General features: G+C 37.5%; 1 protein-coding gene across 1 annotated transcript; it reads left to right on the top strand.

Annotated features, from left to right (window-relative positions):
• The first annotated feature begins 1354 nt into the window (after positions 1-1354).
• LOC145128652 (oil body-associated protein 2C-like) lies at positions 1355-2380 on the top strand. The gene is made up of 4 exons (XM_079063474.1): positions 1355-1666; positions 1749-1831; positions 1915-2029; positions 2124-2380. The coding sequence occupies exons 1-4, from the start codon at positions 1387-1389 to the stop codon at positions 2378-2380; spliced, it is 735 nt and encodes a 244-aa protein (XP_078919600.1). The 5' UTR covers positions 1355-1386.
• The last annotated feature ends 18401 nt before the right edge of the window (positions 2381-20781 follow it).

The raw sequence follows: 20781 nt of genomic DNA on the forward strand, positions 1-20781 counted from the left end.
AGAGAGAGAGAGAGAGATTACAGAGAAATATGCCTTCATCGTACCCTTTCCCTTTGAATAGAATCAATTTTTTCTTCATTTCCTACAAGATTTGTATAAATCAAACATGAAAATGATTTTTAGCAGTGAGTGGAAGTAAAATCAAATTAGGGGTGTGTATTTGTTCTCTGGTTTTGGCCTCAAAAGCAAAGCAAACGCCTGAAAAATTGTTAACATCAGTTTCAGTTTTACACAAGATTGACAAGAAATTATGAAAAATGTGATCGATTTTTGCATACCTGAATGGTTCCTAGGGCAAGAAGTGCGATTCTGATGTTGCGGTGAGTGTTGTATTCGATTCCGACGGAGTCGCTGCCGAGTTTCAGTGCGGTGGCCCATCTGTCTACTCCGACGACATAGGCGGAAGCTTGGCAGGTGATGTGGATCAGGTATTTGCGCAAAGGAGGTAGTGGTGGACGCTCGCCACCATATGCTCAGTCGATTGTCGTCTATTTTGACAAAGGAGCTTCTCAATGGCCATCGTGTCACCGTCGTGCGCACTGAAGAGATCTGCCTCTCCGGTGGTCTTGTTCGTCAGAAAATGAAGTACCTTCATTATCTCCGTAAGCGTATGAACACTAAGCCGTCTCATGGTCCCATTCACTTCCGTGCTCCTTCGAAGATCCTGTGGCGTACCATCCGAGGTCAGGTGGCTACGGTGGAGGCGCAGAGACATTCAGCAACGACGCCAAGAGAGAGACGGTAGATATTTGCTTTGATTTGGTGAGTAGTGTTGTGTGTAGGAAGGAGACGGAAAGAATAGGGTTTCGATTTTCTGATGGCGGCTGTTGTGTGTAGAGAAGATTAGGGTAACATCTTAGATAAGGAGGTAATACCGTGTATATTATAAGCTTAATATTATTGTACATGAGGTAATAAGTATTGTACCTCTTAATTTTCAAGAAAGAGGCAATATGTTTAATAATATAGTATATATATATATATATATATATATATATATATATATATATATATATATATATATATATATATATATATATATATATATATATATATAAAGAAGTCCAATTAAGAGCAAAGTTACAAAGTTGAAGGTTTAGTTTTCAAATTTTCAAAAGCTAATTAAACTCGAGGACTATTTTTATAATTTAATCAAACATAATATCACCATCACACGTGCCAAGCAGCTTCAACCACCTGGCAGTCTGTCATCCCATGACTCCGCTTGGCTCGCCACCTCTTGAATCTTGATTACATGCACTTTCTTGCTCCGTTGCTCGTTGACTACTCCTCCGTAGAAGTTATCTACTGATTCACCCGGCCTCTTCTGCCACACTTCAATCAAGAGAAAAAAACACACTTGTTATTCCTCTTTATCAATCGCTGATGTCTTCAACTTATGCCACCGACGGTGCCGGAGCAGTGAATACTGGGATCCCGCCGGGAAAACCCATGTCGCTGGAGCAACAAATTCATGACAAAGGGTCTCAAATGTTGCAGTCCTTAAGTCCCATCAGGCAGATGAGCCAACATGCTTGTACTTTTGCTTTGTACAGCCATGACATGTCTCGTCAAATCGAGACTCACCACTTCATCACGCGACTTAACCAGGACTTCCTCCAGGCTGCAGTTTACGACACGGATGACTCCAATGGCCGTCTCATCGGTATACATATCTTTAAGTTTCACATTAAGTAACTATGTAAGATCATAACTGCGTATTGAAATTAAGCGTTTTAATTTGGCAGGAGTGGAATATATAGTTTCTGATACTATCTTTGAAACGCTGCCACCTGAGGAACAAAAACTCTGGCACTCTCATGCCTACGAGGTTTATTCAAATTAAACCACTTTCATTTCACACATGAATTCTTTTAAAGATATGTATTAATCATAAAAAATTGTTTTCTTCAGATAAAATCTGGTCTTTGGGTTCACCCAAGAATGCCAGATATGATTGTCATGCCGGAGTTAAAAAATCTAACCAAAACTTACGGCAAGTTTTGGTGCACATGGCAAACTGATAGAGGTAAGATTAACTGTTTGCTTGAGTAAAAGAAACGATAAGGATTTTAATTTTTTTTGTTGATTGGTATTTAGATCATTGGATGGGTATTGTGTAGGTGATAAACTTCCATTGGGCCCTCCATCGTTAATGATGTCTCCGCAAGCGGCGGAGGATGGGGTGGTGAAACCAGAGTTGGTGAAGAAGAGAGATGACAAATACAACTTCTCAAGAGATGATCTGATGAAGTCGAGGATTGAGATTCCGGAATCAGAATGGATAAACCCAACAGCTGATTACTGGAGGCAGCACAAGAAGTGTTTTGTAGTGGACGTAGAAAGCACGGATATGAAGAAACTGTGTGCTTTCCCTTAAACTGAATGGTTTGTACTCGACTTGCAGATGGTATAAGTGTAGATTTCTTTGTAATAAACCTAAAGGATTATACCCTAGTCCTTTTAAACAACACCTTTTAGCCATACACAATCGTATAAACATCGTATAATAAACGAATGTGTTGGCACCTGCACAGGAAATAAAATAATTACCTACCAAGCCGAACTACCCACTAGACAAAGACAAAGTCGAATACTAAAAAGAAAAGAAAACACAATGGAAAATGAACCGAAAAACAATTAAGGTATATGTCTGTCATATGTATCTGCACATGAGCATACAATTAAGGTTGTATGTCTGTCACACGTATCTACACGTGAGCATACTATGAAGGTGTTGTTATTTCAATATTCTCTCTCAACACCTGCTTCCACCAGGCCCAATATGTTGCAAAATTCAACCATGTATGTAGGCTTTTTGTAAACCGATCTGCAGCTTGTTCTCTCATGTTTACATATTGTAAATCAATTTCTTCTTTAAGAACCTTCTCACGGATAAAATGATAGTGGACTTCTTTATGCTTGGTCCGGGCGAGAGGTGCTCACAAAAGATAGGAACCTGATACTCCACATCTTGATTCATATCTTTTAACAGTTACAAGAGCCACACTCTCTTCAGCTGCCATTGCAGCAGCATGGTACTCGGTTTCGGTTGTGGAGAGGGACAAGGTTGGTTGATGCTTGTTGCACCATGACACAACACTTGATCCAATCATGAAGACATAACCAATACCTGAACGTCTACAGATACACCTAATACATCAAAACTCATTGCCCATGGATAAAGAAAAGCCGTTTCAATATCAAAAACAAAAAAAACTAGAGCAAACATATAATAGCGGATTCGAGTGTTCATGTCACCAGTATAGTCAGCATCACAATAACTGATAACATGCTTCCTGATTTCCTTTTAAACATAATTCCATGGTTCAAAGTTGTCTTGATGAATCTCAACACTCATCCATCAAAATGAGGTTTTCTAGGATTTTGTATGTACCTCCTTAGGCCTCCAACCACAAATGCAATATATAGCTTTGTCAGGGTCAAATAAATAAGGCTTCCCTCCACAAATGCAATATTTAGCTTTGTCAGGGTCAAATAAATAAGGCTTCCCACAGTCTTTTTATACATCGTAGCAACTTCAAGCTTTTGTCTGCACTTTCATGTCACCAGCATAGTGAGCATCACAGTAACTGATAACATGCTTCTTGATTTCCTCTTAAACATAATTCCATGGTTCATGATGAATCTCAACACTCATCCATCAAGATGAGGTTTTCTAGGATTTTGTATGTACCTCCTTAGGCCTCCAACCACAAATGCAATATCTAGCTTTGTTAGGGTCAAATAAATAAGGCTTCCCTTGGTCTTTTTATACGTCGTAGCAACTTCAAGCTTCCTGTCTGCACTTTCATAAAGTTTTGCATTGGTATACATAGGAGTCGCAACCGATTTGCACTCGATCATCCCAAATCACTTCAACAGATAAATCATGTATTTTCTTTGGTGTAGTACTATATCTTCATAATTTACTTCTAATCCCAGAAAGTGATTTAGCTTTCCAAGGTCTTTCATGTGAAACGTTGTACACAAGTTTTCTTTTAAGGTGAAACGTTGTACACAAGTTTTCTTTTAACGGTGAAATTTCATCATCAAGGTCTCCGATTATTATTAGATCATCGACGTACACTTGAACAACCACCACTTTGTCACCAATCGCCTTCACAAATAGGCTTGCATCTGCCATTGTTAGAAAGAAACCATTATGCTCGAGGAACTCAACAATCCTCTCAGACCATGTTCGTCGGGATGCCTTTGTCTATATAGTGTTTTCTTCAGTTTACACATGTATTGCGGATGAGTTTTACTTTCGAATCCCCTTGGTTGTTCCGTGTGAATAACATGATCTAGATCTCCATACAAAATGAATTGCTCACATCCACTTGGTTCCATCGTTTGCTAGTTGCTAGGCAAGAAGAACATGTATGGTGGTTAGATTTGCTACATGGTTAAATGTTCCTTTATAGTCCAGTCCAAATTAATATGAGAATTCATGGGCAACGAGTCTGGATTTAAGACTCTCCATAGATCCATATGCATGTCGTTTCACCTTGTGAACCCATTTACACAAGATGGTATCAACACCTTTGGAATTAGGAACCAATTCCCACGTTTGATACTTACTAGGGCATATACCTCCTCTTTCATAGCCGTTATCCATTCTGGCACTTCACGAGCTTGGTCATAATTATCTTGTCCCAATACTACATCTTCGATTATAGTTGAATTAGCATAACGGAGATTTGGTTTTCTTACTCTAGACGATTCCCTTATATTTGATACTCCAACGTTGTCGTCATTTGTCTCCGCGTGAAATACACCTGACTGCCAAGGTTGTTGTGCATGGACTTGTGCTATCTTCGTCAACCACTGCTTCACTTTCATCTAAGATAAGGTTAGCCTTAGAAGACTCCAAATTTTATTTCATTGTTTCCGAGTTTGGCAAAGTCTCACGATTAGTTGACCACCAGGAGGATGTTTCATTAAAAACGACATTCCTTGAAACATAACATTTACCACTAGTTAGGTCATAATATCTCCATCCTTTTCTCTCTTGGCATAGCACACGAAGATGCAACAAACGACTTTCTTTTCTAGCTTGTGAAAAATATGACATTGTTGGGGGATTTGATTAATGACATATGCAACTGTCTTCATAGCCTCTACCTAGAACCCTCCATGGACATTTTTGTCATGTATCATGTGTTGTATTTAGTGTCTAAGCCCATAAATATAATTGGTATGTACTTGACCCGAGAGTAGCATGGCACCATAACAATTTGTAAGGATGGACTTTTGAGAAGAGGATATTTATGATTTATTAATATGAAATCATATTATTTAATTAATATCGATCAAGAATTAATTTGGAATTAATTTTGTGATCAAAAGAGACTAATTAAATATATGGGGATTGATTGTATAAATCATTCATTCTTATAAAGTGGGCTTATGATCTATAGTTCTTTATGTTGGGATAAACCCATATGGTGACCCATGGATTGTCTATGGAGGTTAAAACCCATGGAGCCTAAGGAATGTGGAAAGTCATGTACATTAGGGTTTGCATGGTGTAACCCTAGTTGTGTCACACTATATAAGAAACCTCATGGCAACCAAAATCGGCACTTAAGTAAGATACAAGAAGGCTAGCCGATTTTTGTGTGTGCAAGACAATCTCTTCTCAAGTCCTCCATTGTTGGTGGTGTTGTGTGAAGCATTTGAGGAATCACACTTGGGGTGGTAGGCTCTTAAAGTCTTAAGGTTTCAAAGCTACAACAAAGGTAAGTCATCTAACTAGATTTTTGTAGTGTATATATTCCATAGTATGCTAGTTAGGATGATGCTTTGGAAAATTGAAAGTTTGCATATATGATAGAGAAAACATAGCTCCCATGCATCTAGGGTTGCATGTACACCATAAGAGTGTTAGAATGCTCAAAACCCTTCAGTGGTATCAGAGCCTAGGCTTGTTTTCTATTATACTTGATGTTTTAATGTTTTTCAAAGTTAGAAAATCTACCAATTTCGTTTCTGCCTGCCCACCACGACGTGGCAGCTTTTACCACGACGTGGTGATGCATCTGTGAGCAGAATTTCGAGTTTTGGCTAGCAATTGGATTAGGATCATTACCCTAAACTGTTTTTGGAACTATGAAACCTGTTTTTGATTTGGTAATGATTGTGCTTATCCAATTTCAAAGATAATTGTCAAAGTTTCATGTTTTGTATTAGTTTATATGATTAGGCTAATTTCGTGAAATTTGTTTGATATGAATTATCTTGTTCATATGAGTTTAATTGAATCATGTATGAATTATTTGATTATTGTGTTAATTAAAATAACTGGTCAAATGCTTTTAATGGACTCCATAACTTGTCCTCAAGTTATGGAAAATGAAAGGTTTTTCTTTTAAGAGATCATTCAACTCATATGTTATGGAAATGAAAAGTTTTGACATGTTTCAAAACTTGCCCTCAAGTTTTGGAATTTGTAAAGTCACTTAAGAATACTTTAATTCCAAACCCTAGAATTTTAAAAGTTTAAAATTCAACCCTTATACTTTATAGTATTATAAGTTAATATATATATATATATATATATATATATATATATATATATATATATATATATATAACATCAAGTCAGTCTTACCATTAGTAGGCCTCATTCACGAACCCGGTCTATAAGGGGGGTATAAGGTTACTGCCTATAAAATGGCAGTTTAATGGCTGTTCACTCTCACCCACCGCTTCCTTGACTGGTGGAGGGTCGTTAGCCGAACGGGTAGGATAGGACTATAATTCTCATTAAGTATAAGATAATAAAGTAACTAAATATTTTATTAAATTCCCAATTTTAGTTACTTTAGGAAAATGTGAAATTGATGCTAATCAATGAAAATTGCACTTTTCACCTTACCAAGTCGTTGATGGAGCGTGTGTGGTTAATCGACACATTAACTTGCAATGGTAAGGGTGGCAAAGGGTGGCTCGATGTTTATCGTAAGATCAATGGAGCATATGTAGTTAACCGGCACATTGATTGGGTGATAAATTCGAGAGTACCAAGCACATTTTTATTAGTGTCAAATATGTTGTAATGTGTCGAAGTTATTTGAGTCAGTTTCGAAAGTCATTTTATCTATTTACTAAGGCATAATACTTTCGAAGTCTTGATGTTTAGCCCTTAGTATTTTTTGTATACTTTGTTATTCTCCTTTAAATAGGAGTTGTACTCAGAGTTAGATAGAACTTTTCCAAGTCATTCTGTCTAGTATTCTCTTTGTATTCGAAAGTATAATTAAGCTATAAACCAGATCTTATTTACTCTCCGTGTTCATACCACTTTGATTACTCTTATAACATTCATACTCGATTAAATCGCTTCTACAATTGATATCAGAGCGGGTCTTCGAAGACCAACATGATTTTTGAAGAAACGGTTCTCGGTTTGGCAAAATTTGTCACAATCGGAGCATTTATGGTGAGTCTCTCTCTATGATCTCTCTTAATCTCATTGATTCATGCATTACGTTCTTGATTTTTGATCGTTTTGATTCATTGGATCTAATTCGTTTCAAATCTCATTGTTGATCCAATAAATTTTGTTGAGACCATGCTCAACCAAAAAAAACAAAATCAATTTTACTGTTCATCAGATTGGATTCAAAAGCCCAAACAAAAGTTTAATTCATTCGATTCATTCAAATCTAAATGTTTTGATTGGTGTACTGTTCACTTAATCCAGTTTGAAACCTAATTTATTGACATTCCATCAAATTTCGTTTTATAAGCCCAATAATCAATCCTTAACTGTTCATTGACTGTTTCGATCTAGCCTAAATCCAAATGAGACGTCATTTTACTTCTTTATCTTTCAGTTAATTTTTCTTGGAGATTGTTGATGACGATAAAATCTAGTAGCAAACTCAAAGTGTTCTTGAAATCAATTGTGATTATTGTGGTCGGATCTGTGTTCTAAAGAAGAATTAAAATCTATTTTTCCCTTGATATCATCAATTCGTAATTCTTGTGATTTTACTTATTCTCAAATTGATTTCTCAATAATTATCATATGATCGATCTTTGTTTTGTGTTTTGATGTTTTTCGTCTTTTGATCCTAACTTGGAAATCAAAGGACAGAAGAAAATGGTTTATTTGATTGTCAATCTGTTCGTATTTTAAAAGTCAACTGAGATAAATCAAAATCGATTTCTTGGTTCTCAGTCAGCGAATTTTGTTTTGCATGTTTATTGTCTTTATTTCGAAAATTGAACCAAAATCAGTTAAGACTACAATGGAACACTCAGATTGGGTTGTTGCAATGCAATCTGAATTGTCTGAATTCGAAAGAAACAAGGTTTGGAGATTAATTCCTAAACCAAAAGAGCTTTCGATTGTTGGGTTAAAATGGATTTTCAAAAATAAAACAGACAGATGGTAATATTGTTAGAAATAAGGCTAGGCTTATAGTTAAAGGTTATTCACAACAAGAAGGTATCGACTATGAGGAAACCTTTGCTCCTGTCGCAAGGCTCGAGGTTGTTCGAATATTTTTGGCCTATGCAGCACACAAAGATTTTGATGTCTATCAGATGGATGTCAAATGTGCTTTTCTCAATGGCGAACTTGAAGAAATTGTATACGTTGAACAACCTCCACGTTTCATAAATGAAAATTTTCCTAATCCTTGTTATATTTTAGATAAAGCTATATATGGGTTAAAACAAGCACCAAGAGCATGGTATGCAACTCTTACCTCTTTTTTAAAACAATCAAAATTTAAACAAGGATCTGTTGATCCAACACTATTTCGAAAGAAAGTTGGGGATCATCTTATGCTTGTTCAAATATATGTTGATATTATTTTTGGCTCAACTGACCCTGATTTGTCTAGAGATTTCGAAAATCTGATGAAAAGTCAATTCGAGATGAGCATGATGGGAAAAATAAACAATTTTCTAGGATTGAGTATTCGTCAAAGCAGAGAAGGAATCTGTATCAATCAAGAAAAATATACAAAGAATCAGCTTGAAAATTTTGGCTTGACAAATAGCACGAAATTACGAGTACCAATGGCGGTTGGAACAAGGCTCACACCTTCATAAACCAGCTGTTGATCTTACTTTATACAGAAGCACGATAGGTTCGTTACTTTACCTTACTACAAGTCGACATGACATTATGTTTTCTGTTTGTAATTGTGCTAGATATCAATCGAATCCAAGAGAACCACACTTAACAACGGTGAAGAATATTTTTCGATATCTCAAAGGCTCAATTTCTTTAGGATTGTGGTATCCTTCGAAAACAGGATTTTTCATACAAGCATTTTCCGATGCTGATTTAGGGGGTTTTAATCTTGATAGAAAAATCACAAGTGGCGGATGTGAATTACTGGATGGGAAGTTAGTAAGTTGGCAGTCGAAGACGTAAACATCTGTTTCGATTTCCACAACAGAAGCAGAGTATGTTGTTGCCACATCTTGCACTTCACAAATCATATGGATACAAAGCCAACTGCATGATTATGCAATGAACATGAAGAAAAATTTGTTGTATTGCGATTCGCAAAGTTCCAGACGAATTTGTCACAATCTTGTGCAACATTCAAAAACCAAGCACATTGCTCTTCGCTATCACTTTATAAAAGATCATGTTGAGGATGACAATATCGAAGTTCACTTTGTGAAAACCACTGATCAACTTGCTGATATTTTCACAAAGCCATTAGATGAAAAATCATTCGTGAGAATTTTGGGGTTCTAGGAATGATTGAAGGAAATTCAGTTCCTGGATTGATTTCGAAAGAATGATAAGAGAACACGGTGCAAAAGTGTCGATTCAGAGGTGCTGAATGTTTGCTCAGAGGAAATAGCTTGTCATTCAGAAGTCAATGTTCACATTCAGCGCTTCGACACGCTTCGATTTCGACATTATGTACACATCGCTTAATCACAAATTTTCGTGAGTTTTGTACAAATTTTTTTTCGTTACTTTTATGTCGAAAAATCAAAAAGATCAAAAAGATTTTATTTTTGTTTCGTCTTTTAATTTTCGAAAACTCAAAAGGATCAAAAAGCTTTTATTTTTGTTTCGTCTTTTAATTTTCGTAAACTCAAAAAGATCAAAAAGATTTTATTTTTGTTTCGTCTTTTAATTTTCGAAAACTCAAAAAGATTAAAAAAAAATTTATTTTTGTTTTGTCTTTCAATTTTCGAAAAATCAAAAAGAACAAAAAGATTTTATCTTTATTTTGTTGTTTAATTTTCGAAAAATCAAAAACTACAAAAATATTTTCTTGTTTTTGGTGTTTGTATCTTATTTTCTTAATGCAGCTTTTGGCAAAGATCATCAATGATTCATGCTTGCATTTCTAGGGTCAGGTATATTTTTCGAAAAACTTTGCACTAGTTATGTGGTCCCTAGAAGCATGTTGGAGCATGTTGTCCTAAGCCTCTTTTGACTCAATGTGTGTTTTCAAAGCCTTAATGAAGTTTTCATCACGAAAATTTCTTCCTAATCAGGCTATATTCACATTAGTCCATGAGCTACCTTGCTCTTCTCAAATGAGTTAAGAGTTTACTGCTTGGTCTAAACATAGCAGAGATACAATCGTTTCGAAAAACCCATCTTTTTACTCCTAAATTTCTTACACAATCACACACAAAGACATATGTCCAAGAGATCTCTGGTATAAACCAATCAGGATTTAGACATATAAAAAATTTGTGTTTAGGATCTGAATTCATGAGGCCGTGATGAAAGTGAAACCCAAATTTTCGAAATTAAGAAGGAATTGACGGGGAACTTTGTTCCAGATTTTCACGAAACATTTGTTTCAGTACCAACTTTTGATACTCAAAATCATATTCTTTCGTTATGAGTGATCTTGATAGAATGTTCGAATCCCACGACATTTTACACCCAACAAGATCCAATGCTTTTTGTTGTTTTATTAACTATGATTTCAGTTTGAGTATCTACTCGATTTCTTGTCACTTCATCAGTTTTTAAAAGCCTACTTGTCACTAACTACACTGGTCAAACAAGTAATTTCAGTTACAATTGATCACACTTATGTTTAGTGCTGAAATGTAACGAAATCATAAACCACCCATCAAGCTTATTAAAAAGATGCCCTTCGATACTTATTTACAAGTATTCGATTGTAATTCACGGGAAACCTCGCAAGCTGTTGATTATCTCTCTTGATAGTTAACGAAGAAATTTTTGCCCGAGATTCAACTGCCTTTATGTCGAAATTTTATTTTCGACATCACAGAATCCAAAATTCTGTTTATTTTGCTTCTTATCTTTTTCTTTGGAACACTGCACTCACGAAATCCTTGAGGTTCTGAGTAATAGCAACTTAGGCTGAAGATTTCGAAAGTCTGGCTTATGACTTCGCTTCTAAACCCAAAAGCAAAAGAGCCCAACCTCCATTCTGAAGGTTTTGGTTCTTATTCACTTGGTACTCACGAACAGACGACTTATGTAACGGTTTCACAACGTAGTGTGAGTTTCAAGGTTACTTTATCTGACATGGTGTCATTAACGGCTAGTGGTACGCGTTTCAAGGGGACACGTGGCTAGGTCATTAAATGGATCGATTGGTATTCAAATCTGGATACATATAAAAAGGGGCTTTGGTTTACATTAACACTTTACGATATCAAAAAATTTCTTAGACGATCATTGCCCTAATTGCTCTCTATTCATCAAACTTTTCAAAACCCTAATAATGGTTGCAAACCAATCCGTTACCACTGAAGATATATCTTCTCAACCAATCATGAAGATTGACAGCATAAACTATCAAGTTGAGGGGGATGTTTCTCTTTATCCAGAAGAACTTCAGATGCTGATCGTTGCTTTGAAGCACTCAGTATTATCAACAACGATGTTCAGTTCCTATGCAGTACCAATGTCTTGGCTTTCCTTGGCAGGCTCAACAGCAACTTACAGCAAGATTTTGGATACTGTTACCTTCAACATGATTAATGATAAGAGGTTTCGTCTGACAAAGAAACTATTTGTGCAAATTCTTGATCTTCCTAATTCTCCGCCGTTCTAAAAGGTTTCGAATGAGCAAGTCCTTCATATGTTTAATGAGATGGGTTATCAACCCCCTCTCACCAAGATTAGTGAGTTCAAGAAGTCTAGTCTGCCATGTATTTGGAACTTCTTGTTTGGAATTTATCTTCGATGTCTCACAGGTTGAAGTGTTGGTCTTGATAAGGGTAGATTGGAAGTATATGCAATGGTTGCTGGTATTTACTACGATTTACCAGTGGATCATGCGACTCAAATGTGGAAGGAATTCTTGAAGAGTATAGAGAATACAAATGCTGTTGATGGGATATCTTGTGCAAGATATTGGAGTCTTATCATTCATTTTGCATATAACAAAGAAGGGATTTTGTTGTCTCCTGATGAACCTCTTGCTGAATTCATGAAATATCATTTTCCAAAAACTGTGGAAGATGATGAGGAGGTGTTTCCTAGTATAGCTCGCATTCCTGATGCTATGCTTAAGAAGATAGATCCGACAAACCCAATTATAGTGGCTTATTTACAATCCATCAATCCTTCTGTGGAAACTGGAATTCTTTTACCCCGTACTGACGAGGGGTCTTCGAAGAAATCAAAGAAGTCCAAGAATGAGAGTGATGCAATTCCGTCGAAAGAAGTCCCCAAGAAAATAACTGCTAAGTCACCAAATAAAGGTTCTGGTGATAAAGAAAAAGTTTCGAAGATAGTTGAAAAGCAAGTAGAAGATCCAAAAGGTGTTCCTTCGAAGGAGTTAGTACCTTCGAAATCAGGAGTGCTTAAGAGGTTAAAGAAGTTATCTCACAAGCCAAAGTCATATTCTGAAGATTAATCTCCTTTAGTTCGAAAAGCTCAACTTAATAGCAGAGGGGTTATTGTTCGTGAAATCCCAGCACCAGTTTGACCATCCTCAAAGAAAAGTCGAGCTGAAGATGTTGCCAAACACATTTCAAAGAAGAGAAATAAAAGAAAGCTTGTTCTTCAGTAGGATTCGATGGACGAAGAGGTTGTCCCAGAAACACCTTTGGGATTGAGTTCCCCATCTAAAACATCTACACCAAACACAACTGGTGTTATTCCACCCGAAGATTTGGTAACCAAGTTATTTACTAAGGAGGTTCCAACTTCAGGCATCCTTGCACACGTATCTGATACGGATGCAAATGTCATCATGGGTGATGCTGTATCGAATTTTGCTGGTTCTCAAGGTATATCTCCTATTATTACTTCTTCTACTTTCGAAGTCACTACAAATCCCAGTACTTCTTAAACATTGTTTGTTTAGAAAGGTCTCACCACCCCTACATCACCTACCTTAGAAAATATCCTACAACAACCTTTCACTACTTTATTTACATCCCAATCCACTGATCCACCCAAACCCAATTCCGATGATGAAACTGATGGAGGGGGTTTTGGAGGAACATTTGCACACTTAGAATTTGATCCTGGTGAAGAAAGTATTCCGGATCATTTGCTAATGTCTGGAAAATATTTTAAAATACTCAACAGAAAAATCAATTCAATTCTTTAATCACAAGCTGATGCTGGGAGTAAGCATTTAGTATCTGGAATTGAAGTTGACGTGATGCTTAAAGCTCAAGATCTCCATCTACAACAGAAATTGGATATAATAGATAAAAACAATGAGCTCAGAGTCAAGGCTCATGCTGACTCATTCAATGGTGAAATTAAAGAGCTAAGGATGGTGGCAAAAGAAGGACATGTTCTTTTTGTTAAAGATGTTAAAACTGTGAGGGAGGATGTGAACAGTAAATTGGAGGAAATGAAGGTTGATGTTTCCAAAGAGTTGAATGAGTTGAGTACCAATTACTCCTCAATTTTTTCCAAAGTTGATATTATAGCAGCATCAGTAACAAAGTTTGTGGAAACTAATTAATATCTGATTCCGAAGGTTGAAGCTAAGGCAAGTGCTGATGTTGTTAGTTTTGGAAAGCTGGGTACTTTACTTGCTGAATTAATAGAGATTGTAACGAATTCTGATTCAACGTCAACATTAACTCCTGAGTACTTTACTTAGAAGTTTAATTCTCTCGAAATGGCGATAAAGAAGGAGTTCGTCCCTGTGTCCAAATTTATCAATCTTTTACCAACGAGTGCCCCACCTGTTGTCTCAGGGGTGCAAGGGGGAGAAAAGGAGAAGGTTGGTAAAGATGTGAAGGCTAGCAAAGGAGAAAGAGAAAAAGTGAGTAAAGGAGAAAGGGAAAAAGTGAAAACTGTGGGGAAGGTGATTTCAACACAAATCCCAACTCTAATTATTTCAAAAGTTGATACAATAATAGCTACCAAAACCACAAAAAGACCCATTCTAAAGGGATTGTTATTGGTTCGACAGTTGGTGGTGGGAGTTCAAGTTCTGCAAAACCTAAGCCATCAGAACCTGACAGGGGAAAAGGAAAATAGATAACTATTGAAAAATCGAGAGATGAAAGAAAAGATGAGATACAGACAGAATTGGAGAAGCAACGCCAAATTCAAAGCATCCTAAGGCTTCGTGAAAATGATCCTCCTACAATGGATAAAGGTGATCCAAAGAAACTTCATAGCTATGAAAATATTTAAGTGAGCGTGTCATATAATGAAATGTATGCATTCGAGAAGAAGCCAAGAAAGAGCTATGCAATAGAGAACACATATATGAATCAACTTGATTTCCCAATTAATGAAATGATGTTCATCACAACACAATACAAAATTATTGAGAGATTCAAGAATGAAGATGACTTTCTACATATGAAACTGAGGTTTCATGCTGTGTTGGGAAAGGATCAGGAAGAGGTTTGGTCCCTTATCAAGATTATGCGTGTGATAAGCGTGACTAAGGATGTGTTGTTTGAAAACATGATTCAAAATTTTCGATTTCATGTTGTAAGGGCAAACAATGTGGTTTGTGATTTTTCAATTGCTGACTTTCCATTGATGAACTTGAATGATCTTACACAAGTTGCATTGATTCTCAAAGATATGGACGCTTCGAAACTTTAAGAGACAGGCAAAGAGATTTTGAGACTTGGTCTAGGTCACATCAAAATCTTTATATATAATTACTATGATTGTCTAGCCTTGACTGATATTGAGCTGTGTACGACACTGGGAAAGGAAATAAAAGTTGCTCAAGAAGTTGTGAAGAGTCAAGCCGAACTGAAAAAGTTTGCTGATGGGGAAATTTGTTTAAAGCCAATGGGATTAGTTTTTTCAGGAAAAGACGAGAATGGAAAAGCTAAGAGGTTATTATTTAAAGCTTCGGAAGTTGAACGGTATACAACTGCTCAATATACGAACTTTATTGTTTGTATGAATAATTGTAAGAAAAACAACGAAGGAGATAAGGCTGGGCTAAAGAAGGTTATGAGCTGGTATACAGATATTCGAAGATCAATGCATATGGCTGCTCAAATTCTCACAAACTGAGTTCGACACTGATTACAAAGGGGGAGAATGTTAGTGTCAAATATGTTGTAATGTTTCAAAGTTATTTGAGTCAGTTTTGAAAGTCATTTTATCTATTTACTAAGGAATAATACTTTCGAAGTTTTGATGTTTAGCCCCTAGTATTTTTTGTATACTTTCTTATTCTCCTATAAATAGGATTGTACTCAGAGTTAGATAGAACTTTTCCAAGTCATTCTGTCTAGTATTCTCTTTGTATTCGAAAGTATAATTGAGCTATAAACCAGATCTTATTTACTCTCTGTGTTCATACCACTTTGATTACTATTATTACATTCAAATTCGATTAAATCGCTTCTACAATTTTGCATGGTTATTCACACCTTGTTTCTGATCCTCCGTATCCCAGTCACGAACCTGAAGGGAATAATCGAGATTGAAACATGTCATTGAATTGTTCAATGAATCTCAAAGGATTTAAGAATTTCAATCCAATTAAAAGTTAATAATAATTTTGTTTTTCATGGTGGAAATTGGTAAATCGTCATTTACCTACCTTTAAATATTTTGCAAGTTGGAATACGGCATCTCTCTTCCAATTTGTAAAATATTGTGTTAGGTACTAGCCTTAATATTTCATTTGGGTGTTGTATTAAGGACTCTTTATCTAATCTAAACTTGTCTCTCTTTCTTTTCAGATGTCTTCCAACACTGCTTTTGGCTCAAACCCTACTGGCTCCTTCCCTCTCATGAACTTGTGTGGGAGAGTCATCTTTGATGGTTCCAACTTCAATGATTGGATTAGGAACATCAGGATGGTCACTCGCTATGAGGAAAAGGAATATGTCCTAGACAAGGAGCTTAAGGAAATTGATGAGTCTTCTTCTACTCCTGAGGAGATCGCTGAGTTTAGGACTCATGAGAAGGATGCCACCACGGTGTCTTGTATTATGTTGGCCACCATGACAGCTGAAGTCCAAAAGTCCTATGAGGACTTCTACCCTTTTGAGATGCACCAGGACCTGATGGAAAGATACCATCAGAGTGCTCGTCAAGAGATGGTGAACAACCAGGATGAAGGATGGTGAACCCAGGATGAAGGATGGTGAACCCATCACAGGCCACTTGCAGAAAATGCAAAGGTTTGTGGACCGGTTGCTAAAGTTGAATGTGAACTTTCTTGAGGAGCTGGCTATAGATATCATTCTACACTCCTTACCTCCATGTTATGATCAGTTCTGCATGACCTATTATATGAACAAGGAGGAGGTCACACTTAGCAAACTTCAAGGGCTTTTGAGGACTGCTGAAAGTGGTCTCAAAGGTAAATCGGTTGTTACTACTCCTACCACCGCCTCTGTTCTGGCAATTGGACATGGGAAATGGAAGAAGATGAAGGATCCCTCAAAGATCCGCAAGGTAAAGTCTCTTGATGGATCCTCTTCAAGTGGGACCAAGGTTGGTTCTGCTGCTCCCTCTTCCATTCCTAAGGAAGCAGTGTGTTTCTACTGTCACGAGAAAGGGCACTGGAAGCGAAGCTGCCCCAAATACTTGCAGGATGTTAAAGATGGGAAGGTTAAGGCCACCCATGCATGTATTTATACTATTCTATCTAAAAACACATCCCATTCTAACTCTTGGGTTCTTGACACAGGTTGTAGATTTCACATTTGTTCTGATGTGCAGAGCCTAAAAAAAAGTACGGATGTGGAGCACGAGAAGATAAACTTGATCATGGGGAATAGGAAGGTTTCACGTGTCACCAAGATTGGATTTTACTCTTTATTGCTTAGTAGTAGGTTAGAAATAGATTTGAGTAAATTTTGTTACTTGTCTGATATGGCGAGAAATATTATTTCCTTTCATGGTTTGTATAAACAAGGGTTTAGCTTTTCATTTGATAATGAAATTGGTGCTATAAATGCTTATTCTAATGGTGTTTTTTATTTTAAATCATTACCTTGTAATGGTGTATATGAAACTGTGAATGTTCTAGAAAACTTAGGAAATAATGTGTTGCATATCGATTCTTCCAATGAATTGGATAAAGCATGCTTGTGGCATTGTCGTTTTGGACATGTCAGCAAGAAGCACATAGGCCAACTCCAAAAGGCGAGAGTTTTGGAGTCATTCGACTTAAGGTCGGATGACACTTATGAATCTTGCTTACTTGGAAAGATGACCAAGTCACCCTTCACTGGTACTTGTGAGAGGGGTGAGGATTTGTTGGATCTCATACACACCGATGTGTGTGGGCCCTTCAGGACCGCCACAACGGATGTTAACCACTTCTATGTGACTTTTACTGATGATTATAGTAGATATGGCTATGTCTACTTAACGAAGCATAAGTCGGGAAAACCTTTGATAACTTCAAATAGTTTAAACAATAAGTGGAGAATCAGCTGGGTAGGAAGATAAAGATTCTCCAATCCGATTGGGGTGGTGAGTATCTTAGCATCGAGTTCCTTGACTATCTTAAGGAATGTGGAACTGTTTCACAGTTGACATCGCCTAGGACACCACAGCTTAATGGTGTGGCTGAGAGGTGCAATCGAACCTTGTTAGACATGGTTCGTTCTATGATGAGTCGAGCTTCTTTACCAATCTCATTGATGAGTTAAAAACTCTTTTAAGATCGATTAGATTCTTAAGAAATAAATCGGTAAGTAAACCAAGCGTAAACACACAATGAATCAAACAGATGTCGAATGATCAAAACAGCAACACCTCAAAAGAGCTCGACGAAGAACTTCTACTTTAGAGGTGTGCTAGGGTTACAGTATTATTAAAGAAATATTCAAGAAGTCTCTTTAATCTGATGCATGCATGCACCATAAATACTAAACCCTAATAACTACAACACGGATGGATAGGCTCAAACCGTGAAAGCATTGGACTAAACTGAAAAGCCCAATGACGCAACACCTAGACTCAACAATCTCCCTTTGCGTCAATTGAGGCGAGAGATCATTTCGGTTGAGTGAGGGTGGACTTCTTCACAGTCTTGAACAGCTTCGGTATGATGACCAAAAGAGTTTGACGAAAATCAATGTACCACCGAAGCATATCCGAAAAAATCTTCTTATCAGCTTCACTATTTTGGTTACACCTGTAAATAATGTCAAGAATGTGCTCCAAAAAAGAAGTGGAAAACAGGTGTTTGTCTTCAAGAGCGAACAGGCACTTTTGGCCTTCGCCTCTGGTGAACATGACTGTATGATACATCATGTCAATGCGTCCAATCTGCATCTCATTAACGTCACTTGCCTTGTCGATAGGTTTGATCGTAGGCCTTTTCCTCAAAGCAGAGGCAATCTCTTGATCCATCTTAGCAACCTCGAGAATGTAACACACCAACATTCGCTTGATGTGATCGATGATAGGCTTGTACTATTGTTGATCAGTCAGCAAGATGTTGTTCAGGAGGATCCAGTCATGTGGGTTTAAGTCTGGGAAATCAACGAGGGAGATCATATGAACCGAGCTGTCTGAGCCTCGGGTCACTTTAAACTTCATATTTATAAACTTCCCTGTTGAAGTTGGTTTCAATACCTTAACAGTTGTGATCTTTTGAGCGCTCCAAGTCAAGTATTGAGGTTGAGAAATCTCGAGATAGTATTCAATTAGATCTCGATCAACCTTCAGGTCAGGATAGGGAACAGGAACAGTTGACTCAAAACAATGAAAAATGAATGCCTTTAGGGTGATCGGCATGTCGAATTGAGAGTCTCTTGAGTTTTCTCGATCAAATGAAAGGACCGGTTCGAGCCAATGAGTGCTGGGAGACTCGATTGCTTCATCTGAAAGTTTCTCCAACGACCATAAAGGAAATAGAGATTTTCTACGTTCCAATGCATCGTTCGCTTCTTTTTGTTTTCTTTCCCTCTCTACCTGTTCTGCTGCGAGGCGAAGCTTGTCATCAAGCTCTCGGGAACTTTGCTTTCTTTTGAGAGCATTTTCTTCTTTGTGAGCAACATTTTCTTCGGTTTCTTTCTCATCATCACCGATAATCTTTTTGTTTTTATCCTTCACACCAGAACCCGAAGCTACATTAACCTTCGGTTCAGTGGTGACTTCCGGTTGTGAAGAAGGATTACTTGTCGGAGGTTGTTGTGATTGACCTTGACCATCTTCTCCCCCTTGTTTCGGAGGGACAACAGACTCCGAAACACCTTCAATACGACTTAGTATGTCAAGAGCTGGTCTTAGCTTCCCAGCCAAGTGCCGTCGAACAGTGATAGTAAGGACCGAATCATGGGCTTCCAGGAGATTAGAGAGAAGAAAATGTACATTTCCAACGCAGATTTTGATGACTGCTCTCTCAGACTTGAGTTCTTCGATTTCCTTGTTCGCCTGAGTAAGCTTCAAGGCCTGAGTCTTAAGCTTCGTGGTTTTGAGATCAAGTTCATCCATGACCTTGTTTTTCAAGGCAAGATCAGCCTGGAGTTTATAAAGACGGGTATGGATAGAAGATTAAAGCTCAGTGTAGTCACTCTTGATGTTTTGGCATGCCTCCTCAAAGTGCTTCTTCTCTGCTTGAAGCGACCTGGTGAGATTATCAACAGAAGCATTTACTTTTTGAGCGTTCTTTTGTGCAGCAGCATGAAGAGAATCTAGAAAAATATTTGCATCATAAATTAGTTTTTTGACATTTTCGGTCATATTCTTGCAGTCTTTTGTGGATTCTTCAACATCAATCGTTGCTTTCTGACATGAGGAGGTGGAAGCTTCAATGGCTTTGGTAGCATTGGAAATGGAAGAGTCATGTTCCTTGACAAAAGTTTCTATCATTGCCTTGATAGCAGCCTCTGATTAAGACTCACCTAGAATGGAAGAGGAAGAAGAAAGCAACTTATCAAGCTTCTCATTAAGATCTCTTAAGTGCCTTTTCGTGATAGGAGCGTCGTCATCATCATCACTTTGAACTCTATATCGGCTGAAATAACATGAATCAAACTCCATTTCCGCTCCGCCAAGAACGGTGTCAGATTCGTGTGAGGGAGGTGGAGATAGAGGTTTAGAGGTAATCGAGGTTTCGGTTTCTGAAGTAGGTGCCCCCGTATCAGATACGTTGACACGAACTTGAGGTTCGGTAGTAGTAGTAGTGGTTGTGGTAACTTCGGTGAATACATGGGTGGGAATTGGTATTGAAGTTGTAGTTGAAGATGAGATGGGAGGAGGGCACGGAGAAATTGTGATAGGCACTGAGTGAGTAGGAGAGGGAGGAGGTGAGTTTCAGTTACCTTCATGAGCTGGTGAAGGTGGAGGCGAATTCCCTCGAAGTGAACTTTCATGTTGAGAAGCCTCATCATCGCTTCATTCTTGTTCGGGTTGTTGGTCAGAGGGAACAT

This window comes from Lactuca virosa, chromosome 1 (assembly GCF_052849685.1).
Source record: "Lactuca virosa cultivar CGN04683 chromosome 1, Lactuca_virosa_CGN04683_v6, whole genome shotgun sequence".
Taxonomy (NCBI): Eukaryota; Viridiplantae; Streptophyta; class Magnoliopsida; order Asterales; family Asteraceae; genus Lactuca; species Lactuca virosa.

Excerpts from the sequence above, each read along its gene's own strand:
- LOC145128652 (XM_079063474.1), top strand. The coding sequence starts at position 1,387 with ATGTCTTCAACTTATGCCACCGACGGTGCCGGAGCAGTGAATACTGGG. Across the intron at positions 1,667-1,748 it reads CTCCAATGGCCGTCTCATCG|GAGTGGAATATATAGTTTCT; the intron begins GTATACATATCT and ends TTAATTTGGCAG. Across the intron at positions 1,832-1,914 it reads GGCACTCTCATGCCTACGAG|ATAAAATCTGGTCTTTGGGT; the intron begins GTTTATTCAAAT and ends TGTTTTCTTCAG.